The following is a 10235-nucleotide window of genomic DNA, read 5'->3' as shown; positions in this document are numbered from 1 at the left end:
TTTTTCCTCTCAGGGCAGTCCTTCTTAAAATTTTCTTCCTTGTGACATGCCAAACACTTTAGTGCTTTGCTCTTAGACTTTGATCTAGACCTCTTGCATTTTCCTTTTTTGTCCCTCTTTTCAAACCAACCTCTCACATTTAACCCTTCCCCTAACCTTGATTTAGATTCAAACTTAGTGTGCAATTTCCCAGAGTGCAAAACAACTTGCACATCTTCTAAAGTCAGCCTCTCTCTCCTATACATCATAGTTTCTTTAATATTTTCATATGTGGAATCAAGAGAACTCAATAAAAGAATTGCCTGGTCTTCTTCATCTATACTAATATTAATATTAGCAAGATCCAAAAGAATTTTATTAAATTCATCTAAATGTTCATCAATAGATGTTCCACGGGTCATTCTAAAGGTGTAGAGTCTAGTCTTCTTATGGAGTCTATTTGCTAGGAATTTTGTCATGTACAAACTTTCTAGTTTTGACCACACTCCAGCTACCATATCCTCATTGGCAACTTCCCTAAGCACTTTGTCTCCTAAGGACAAGATAATGGCACTATGTGCCTTTTGAAGGATTTCGGGCTTCACTTTGTCGGTGGAGGGTAAACCTAGTTTCCCCTCTTGTGAAGTAGAAGCTCCTTTCTTTTCTCCAAGAAGAGCCTCCTTAAGCCTTTGCCGTACCAAGATGCAACGCATCTTGATCCTCCATAAACCAAAGTTATTTTTTCCGGTGAATTTTTCTATTTTAAACCTAGCGGTCCCCATCACATAGCCAAGCTCTGATACCACTTGTTGTGTGTAATTCAATTGATTTCTAATTCAATTTTCATATTTCAGTCAATTACAAAATAATAAGAATTTGATTTTACCTAAACATCAACCACAATCACACCTAAACGAAAACTTGTTTATTTTAATGTGTGCGTGTGTGCTAAACTGGATCAAGAAAAATATATGTTCACCAAATCCAATATTCAGCAAATATAAATATGCTACAATCACAATCCACAAGAATACATTTACGTGGCTCGACCCAAAAATTGGCCTACATCCACAGCAGAAACTCACCTTCGGAAATACTATATTAAATTCGGCAAAAATAAATATACATACATAGATTTACCCTTTCTTGGCTTACCAATCTCCTCTAGAAATCAGCCCAAGAACGACCTAAGAAAGCCCCTCTTCGCACCTGCGAAGAACCCTAGGCTTCTTCCTATCATTCTCCCTAATTTCCCTAAAAGAAATCCTCTCAAGAAATTAGATCTGTGCATTACCTCCCCTTTACCTGAGAGTGCACCTCCGCTGTAGATCCCCAACACCGAACCTCCGCCTGCCGGCTCCTTCTCTCCCGTGCTCCCCTCGCTCTCCCACGCAGTTGAAAGAACCCTCGCTGCAGGTGCTCTCTCTCTGCTGGGAAAGACTTGCGGCTGGGAAGGAGAAGCCTCCTGCGCTCAGGTGAAGAAGAAGACTTGCTGCGGCTGCCCTCTCTGAAGCTGAAAACAGAAAACTCTGAATCCTCCAAAACCCCCCGCCCCTCCTATATTTTATTCTATTTACAATAAATAAAAGGCAATTACATCCATGCCCCTATAATAAACAAAATGGATAAACACAGCAGCCATTAGATGTAAAATGAAATTTACGGTCCAAATTTCTTTTCCTTTCTTCAACGCTTGACATTCCAACACGTAGCTCATAAGTTTAATTTTATTACATATTTAGTACATGAGAATCAATTTTATCGCTTGAGTTTTTTAAGCTTTTCATTTAAATTTTCATTACATTCTATTCCACAAATCAAACAAGACTCAAGTTTGCATCAGCCTCAACTATTTAGCTGTCAAGGAAGACAATATGTTATTTTATTTCCTGATAATATTAATTGCATGAAAAGAATAGAATATGAAGGGTTTAAAATCAAATTTACAATTAAGATACCTTATTGAAATTAAATTTACAATTAAAATTTGTAATCTTATAAATTCATACTGTCATTTCATCACTTTCTTTTATCATTTCGTTCGGAAAACTAAACATGACGCGTAAAGGGCCATTTTCAGTGGGCTCCGAGGTTGAGGAATTCAGGCCCATATGCTCCGTACACTTTACAAGGCCATTAAATGATTCACGCACGGTGTACTTAGAACACTGGTTGATGGATCTGGATTCAGAGCCCAAATATAATTAGGGGTGGTAGTTTCCAAGTCACCGTAGTTGGGCCCACAATTAAATGGGATGGTGGATCCAAACGAATTTGAGTGGCAGCAGAGAGCCCAATGGGCTGGTGGACTCGCGGGCCCAGTTGGACCCGACCTCATCCCGCGCCCTCCGTACTCTAACCCTTCCCATCAAATCCAGTTAATTCCTCCTTTCCCATTCCGATTCAAATCCGGACTCTCTCTCTCTCTCTCCTCTCCGTCTTCTCCCTCTTCCCCCTCCTCCTCCTCCTCTCTCTTTCTCTCTCTCTCTCTCTCCCTGAGAGGTCAAATATTTTTCCAATTTCCCTCTCTCTGTGAAGTATTTGCTTCTGTCTCTGTTCCATCTGTTGCTTGCTCTATAATTTTAGTTTCTCTGTGTCTCCCTTTCCGCTTTCTTTCTCTGTGTTGCGTGTTCTTTTCTCTGTAGAAGCGCTGGAGACATGGATGGTGGTGCACCCTACAATCCTCGAACGGTTGAAGAGGTCTTTAGGGATTTCAAGGGTCGAAGAGCTGGCATGATTAAGGCCCTTACCACCGGTAAGTTTCTTTCCCTCTTATTCTTTTTGCTTTATGTTTTTTTTTTTCTTTTTTTCTTTTGTATCTATGAGTTTCTACTTCTTTATAATCCCTGAATTTTATTAAATGCGTTTTTATTTTTGGTGTTTTGCAGATGTTGAAGAATTCTATCAGCAGTGCGACCCTGGTTAGGGTTTTTGACTCTACTAATTTTAGAAACTTATTTGAATTGTTTCATATATATTTCCGGTCTAATGAATTTTAGTATGTTTTTCTGCCAAGTACTTATCTGTGGATTGCTGTTCAATGTGGATGTTGTATATAAACGCGGAAGCTTTATTTTATTTGTTTGCTTATTTTCAAAAATTTCTTCATATTGTGGGTTTCCCCACTGTCTGAGCCTTTACTAATTAGTAGACAACGATTTCACTGTTGATTTCAGTGACATTTCTCTGCTGATTTGAAATGGGCTCGTTGCAGTGTAGTTGGTCAACTTGATTATCAGTGATTTCGTATATCTCCATATCTAGAAGAGGAAAAGATCCCCACATAGGATTCCTCATGCTGCTCTGTTATACATTGGGCTGTTGAAAATTGTAACATTTATATTTAAGCTTTTGAAGAACTTTTGTCTTTCTACTAAACAAGGATTTCTTTTCATGCTCGCGTGAATTTAATAATTTTTGTCAAATTTCTGTTCTTATTTTCTTTTTTCCCCCCTGCTTAAAATCACATACTTCTTATTGCTTAAAATCACACATGCAGGAAAATATTTCTACTTGAGTGATTTGCTACATCACTTGGGGGGTGGGGGTGTTGTTCTGGTTTATTTTTTCCGCTTTGGAAGGATGCCTTGCCCTCCATTTTTTTTTTTTTTCTTTCTTTTTCATAATAATTTTTCTTTGTAAAAACTGGGATGGGAATAGTTTTTAACTGGTTGAATACTTTTAAAATATTCTTGAATGCCATGGATAAATTTTTTTTTACTGGTTGAATAGCTTCAAAATATCCTTGAATGCTATGAATTTGGAATGACCTCAGAAGTCAGAACTATTTTTTGATAGTTTTGAGTCTTTCTGTAGTTTCACGCAGTTATTGATTTGATATATAATTTTCATGTATTTGTAAAGTTCTACCTTATGCTACATTTTCTTGACTATTTAGAGTTGCTTGTGTCTCCTGTAGGAATATATTTTGTGTGCGAATGAGCCATTAAAGAAAATGGTAGTCATTGTTGCAGTAGAGAAATAAAATTGCCACTTTTTTTTTGGGTCATATTCTAGTGATAGTCATGTAGGAATTTTGGTAATGATTTCCACTTCCATTAATGGGCAATTAAGAAGGTAACCCAAATGCTGTTTTATTGGGTCAAAGGCATCAAGTTTAGTCCCAAATTTGTACCTCTGTTCCCATTTTTCAGCTGCTTAGCGAATTGGGGTTTGGATTAAAATTTGATAATGGTGATAGATAAAACAAGTCAGGTAATGACTTTGCCTGGATCCGTTATGACTTATGATTGCATATAACTCGGGAGGTTTAGGAGGATAACTTATTTATTTTGAGTGCTTACCGTTCCAATTTGGTTACTTCTCTTATTTTCAGTGCAATTTCTTATTTTGATCTTGAAAATTTGAAAGCACTTCCCTGGAAAAACTGAAAAGCATTTCCTGTTTGAAATTAAGTTAATTCTCCTGTATAAATTGTTCAGGATTTTATGCTCTTTGGAGCAGTTCTTTAATTGAATTGATGACAAGCAGTACGATAACCTTCCTGAGGAAAGTGTGAATGTAACTTTTTGTGCTGCTTTGAGTGTCAATGTATTTTTTTATTGCATGTTCATACTTCTGGGATCATCTAACGGGTACCTGTGAGCTTTTGTCCTTATTGCTGAATTCAGGTGTTGGTTATGGATTCATACATGTTTTAAAAGGCTCAATCGAGGCTCATCTTAAGGCTTGCCTCAAGGCACAACATGCCTAAAACGCCTTGAGGCTCAATCTAAAATAGCAAATTCCAAAAGGGCTAACGCATTATATGCTGGAGCTAACACATTTTTATAAAAGGCATGCCTTTTTGCAATTTGTAGTTGAGGTTTACGCATTTTGGGTGTGTGATTTATGTCATGTATTCAAGTTAGCAATTTTTGAATGGCCGAAAAGTAGTTTGCGAAGTATATATAATTTTTCTTTCTTACATTATATTTGTGATTTTCTTAATTTTTTTTTTTAAATATATAAAATTTATTTACATTTTTTAATCTTAAAAATAAATTCTTAAAAGGCTTATGCCCCAATGCCTTAAGGCTTATGCCTCGCCTTTTAAGGTTGCCTTTTAAAACATTGTATTCATATTAATATATGGAAATCTTAATCAGTAGCTTGTGGTCTTTTTCTTTTCATTTCTTCTTCCTTTTTGCAATTTGCCTCATGGGTGTTATTTCATTTCTTTTAAAAAAAAAAAGCACATTTGCCTTAAGTGCCCAAATGTTATTGTGATATAAAGCCTCATCATACAATGAAATGCATCAATGATATTTGTACTGTTTATGACACTGGTGTGTTTATTTAAATTTTTTTTTTTTTTTTTCTATTTGAAGGCAGTATACTTCGAAGCTAAAGATAGTTATTAACTTTGTATGTGTTTGATCACAGAGAAGGAAAATCTTTGCCTTTATGGATTTCCCAGTGAGCAGTGGGAGGTCAATTTACCAGCTGAAGAAGTTCCCCCTGAGCTTCCAGAGCCTGCCCTGGGTATTAACTTTGCTAGGGATGGGATGCAGGAAAAGGACTGGCTATCTTTGGTTGCAGTCCACAGTGATGCGTGGTTACTTGCTGTCGCCTTCTATTTTGGTGCTAGATTTGGATTTGATAAAGCTGATAGGTATGTTCTTCTTTGATTTAAATTGTGGGTGTTTGGTTTGGCTGCTTGAGGAACATTTAGGTTGAAGTTTGCAGGTGGAACCATTGTTTGTTGATATTGATTCAATGCATCGCTTCAATAAAAAAGAAAATAAAGGTCATAATGCTTATAATCATATAAAATACACCTTGGTTTTTTTTTTTCTTATACTACTGAATGATTATTTTAAGTTTGAACATCTCTCTCTCTCTCTCTCTCTTTCACACACACACACACAGTAATTAATCAAATTGACAAATGCAAGACACATAGGGAAGGGGAAGGAGGCTTACCTTACCAGTGCCGGTCAATAGTTATACATATCCACTTCGAAAGGGCCCAACCTTTGAGTGATTGACAGTGCTTGCAAGTCTTAGACACAATTGGGGTTTTCCCCTTTTTGGTACGTATTCAAAATTCTCACACAAGGAAAGGGTTGGGAGGCAATTGCGGGGATGCTAGTTTAAGGTCCTCCTGATCAAGATATATTCTCTTTCAATGCAATGTAAATAGAGAATTGAGGTTTATGCACTTGCTAAACTGGATGGTGGTTCGGAAGTTCTTGGGGAAACCAGACTTCCCTCCCATGACTTTTTTTGACAGCTGCAGGGAGCTCATGTGACGTCTTGAAATTACAGTGACCTATCCCTGAGGTTTTCTTATATCATCAGGTACCTTCCTTTTTGTCAGTTGACTGTCAAATATGTTGATGAAGACAGATGACGATTGAAAATCAAAAGGTTTGCCCCTGGGTGATTTTGTCCTTGAACGTGGGGAATAAGTCATTTCAAACCTTTTATTTATAGTCAACAAACTGGGAAGTATTTGGTTAAGTATAGCTTTAGGGTGGGAAGTTGCTGAGGAATGTTAAGAATTATCTGAAAAGCCCAGTGAGATTCATGGGAGGAAGTTTCTTTCAAAATGATAAATAAAAATATCTCTTGCTAAGATGTAGTGTTACTGTGGAATGCTCCCTTAATGGGGTGTCAACAGTAATATAGGGCATGTTTTGACTTTTTATGTATTGTTTTATTTTATTCATGCCATTATGGGATATTAATCATTCTCACTTATGGTTCTGTTAAAAATATTTTTTAAACAAGGTACCATTAATGTTCTAACACATCAGAGGAATAAATACCATTGATGGAACCTTTGCCGTCCAATTGAGTTAATGAGAACAGTGCCCCTGAATCCTTCTCTCTCTCTCTCACACACACACACACACACGCACGCACACGCACGCACACGCACATGCTCATACACACTTACACATACACACACACTCACACGCACACACAATTTTGTTTTCTTTTGGTTTTATAGTTGGAGACTTGGACATGTTGTTTGTTATGCTTATTGAGAATTTGAGATGACATCTCTTTTACACCTTATAACTTGAAGGTATACAGTTATGCAGAAAAAATCTTGGATTGTTTTGGCCAGTTAGTCATACCGTGGTTGGATGAAAAAATATTTTTCCATGTTCGTCCCTTTATTTTCTGTTTTTGTGTATGAGCTTTTCAATCCATTTTTTTATCATTAATTTGTCAGGCTTTTTTATGGTTCTCTTAGTTATTCGCATTACTTGCCATATAGTTCGTATGGATATGCTGAGTTGCAAGATGTAGAAACAGTTGTGTGACATACTATAGGATGCTGATTTTGCCTGATATGTTGCATATTGTTGATCCAGTGATTCTAGCAATATTACATGGAACTGGATTTTGAAAGTTGAGACTTTTTACTCGTCCAAATGACCACTGGGCCACCTCTCAGGCCCTGCTAGCCCTTTTTTTCGCTTTGTTTTGTTTTATTTTTTATTTTTATATTTATATTTCTGCTTTTATTTTTTGGAGTGTAACCCTGTTTATAGTCCAATTTCTTTATTGCAATCTATTTTACATGGCCTTTAAATGTAACATTGATTTAGGGGTAGTTTTTGCACAACTTTTGGTGGAAATACTTTTGAAGTGATGAATGAAGTTAATAGATCTAGGCCAGGGCTAAATCTTGAGTATTGTGTTTTAGATATATTTGAAAAAAGAAAGTAACAATTTTGATAAGCTGCTGTCTGGTAGTCATTTCTGAATTTTTTCTGTTACTGTATAGGGATGAAATGGAATATGGCAACGCATTTATTTACATTGCTAGTTTTCTATTTCTGTGTGGTTTGGAAAAAATTGAAAATTCAATCTTATGATTTTCTGGTTGTGTCAACTGTTGCTATAGGTTTTTAATATCCAGAATTGAGTTTTATGATTTTATGATTTAATGATTTCATGATCATCCATTCCATACAAAACTTGTAGTTAAAATTAAAATAATATGACGGTGTGGATTTAAAAGATAATTAAAAATCTGTAAAATTTGTAAAAATTTGAAAAAAGTCATTTGGGAAAATCATTTGACCTTTTCTTAATTGTCATGTACGGTTGTTCTTGTAACCCAAATTGGGTTTTAAAATATATAATAAAATATTTTAATTATAATTAACTCAGTTTTTTAAAAATATTTTCTTATTTGTATTCTCTTGCATTTTTTATTTTTTTAATAATTTTTTAATTATTATTTGATTCAAGGAGAATAATGAATGTACGTATAATTAGGTTCTACTTTTAGTTATTAGTTAATTTGTAATAAAAGCAAAAAAAAATCTCATGCTTGTGGCAGTTGAATAATTTGAAGAGGAACCCATATATTATGGGAAAAGGTCAAAGTGTGTTGGAAGTTTTTTTCAAAGTATACAATTTTATGTTCTGCAAATGTATAGTATTCTTTCTTGAGTTTCTTCAATTGGTTAGCTTTAATTTGCCAGTTATGGTGGAAACAGGAATCTTGAGTATTATCTTTCTGTTTGACTTTACCAAGAGGATGGCATATTTTAAACTTTTACAATTTGCCCAATAATATTTTGTTCGCGTTTGTTATGCAGAAAACGCCTTTTTAATATGATAAATGATCTTCCAACAATTTTTGAGGTCGTGACGGGGACAGCCAAGAAACAAGTCAAGGAGAAGTCATCAGTCTCAAATCACAGCAGCACCAAATCTAAATCAAACTCGAAGGTAGGAAAGGGATCCTAATAGCTATATGTAAATAACTAGAGAGTACATGTGTGTGTATGTATGTATATATTAGATCTATAATATCGCGTGAAAGAAGTGGGTGGGTGATGCTGCTTGTGTTGGCATGGCTAGTCCAGTGTGCATGCATAAAATCACAGAGGAAACTCTATGGATGGGATATTGGACATTAGAAGGGAGGCAACTTAAAAGTGCTAACATATTTTGTATTCTTCTTTTGTTACAATGCCAAACATGAGCCTTTTTAGCCATGGCAGATTTAGGCTTGACCATGTCTTGCTCTGTTGGTAATTCAGAAATGCCAATTTTGGTATGCTAGTCCTTGATCCTAAAAAGTTAGAAGAATTTCCTCACCCTACCCCCTCCCCTCAAATTTCAGTCTTTTAACTGTCCTCCCTAAACAAATTCCCCTCCTACCCCTTGAGTCTCTCTCAAAACTATATTTAAAAAAAAAATGAACTTCTGTTCTCTCATGCTTTTGGATGGTGCTTGTGTGGGCTTGATGCGCATTTATCATCCTTTATTGTCTGCTTATCCTTGGGAGAGTGCATAATAATTTATTCAAGGGACATGAACATCATTTGTGTTCATTTACTTGTTTACCTTATTATTATTATTATTATTATTGCTGCTGCTGCTGTTGTTATAAGATCTTTTTGTGGCAAATGCAGAGAGGCTCTGAATCTCTGGGCAGGGATTTGAAGGCACTGCAATCAAGGGACGAGGATGAGGAGGGTTTGGAAGAGGAAGATGATGAAGAGCATGGGGAGACGCTGTGTGGAGCATGTGGAGAGAACTATGCATCTGATGAGTTCTGGATTTGCTGTGACATCTGTGAGAAATGGTTCCACGGAAAGTGTGTTAAAATTACTCCTGCAAGGGCTGAGCATATTAAGCAGTACAAATGCCCCTCTTGCAGCAACAAGAGAGCGCGGGTTTGACAATCGGTGCTGAACTGCCATTGTATTCTCACATGGTGGACTTCTCTAACTGCCTAGTAGGTCAGGTTTTTTTTTTTTTTTTTGGGTCCCTTGGCAATGATAAGGTGTCCTTTGGCATTTGAACTATGTCAGATGTTATCTCTAGGTGGTCGCAGTTCTAAGGTAGAAGATACAACATATTCACTCAGGTAGGAAATCATCCTCCTGATAGTGTTGAAAGTACCTGTTTCATGCTTTCTCGACAGTACATGTGTTTATAGAGTATCTATGTACCATGTCCTGATGATTATGTTGGTGTTAGTCCATTGTTTCTAGCTTGTTTTACATGAATAGATGGCTCTTTTATGGAAAATCGAAGAGGAAATTTTATTTGATTGCTACTCTGATAGTGTACGAGTTGGGTGTCATCAAATTCTCTTACTAAATAAATTATGTGTGCTTCTGTTCGATGCCATCAAGATCCAGCTCGGGGATGTAGAACATTTTTTTGGCTGGTCAACCTTTATTGGTTGCTTGGCTAAGTTATCTGCCCCATGCCCCTACACTGCAATAAATGCTGAGCTTGTGAAATCCATGAGAGCACTGGTGCATGGTTCA

General features: G+C 36.3%; 1 protein-coding gene across 1 annotated transcript; it reads left to right on the top strand.

The window, feature by feature from the left end:
• The first annotated feature begins 2346 nt into the window (after positions 1–2346).
• Positions 2347–10018, top strand: LOC131151574 (PHD finger protein ALFIN-LIKE 4-like). Its single transcript, XM_058102816.1, has 5 exons — positions 2347–2734; positions 2868–2900; positions 5365–5593; positions 8547–8679; positions 9369–10018. Exons 1-5 carry the CDS (start codon positions 2638–2640, stop codon positions 9636–9638), a joined length of 762 nt encoding a protein of 253 aa, XP_057958799.1. The 5' UTR covers positions 2347–2637; the 3' UTR covers positions 9639–10018.
• The last annotated feature ends 217 nt before the right edge of the window (positions 10019–10235 follow it).

The sequence above is a fragment of the Malania oleifera genome, chromosome 3 (assembly GCF_029873635.1).
Source record: "Malania oleifera isolate guangnan ecotype guangnan chromosome 3, ASM2987363v1, whole genome shotgun sequence".
Lineage (NCBI taxonomy): Eukaryota > Viridiplantae > Streptophyta > Magnoliopsida > Santalales > Ximeniaceae > Malania > Malania oleifera.
Note: the sequence above shows the minus strand (reverse complement) of the source record. Positions and strands in the feature narration are given on the sequence as shown.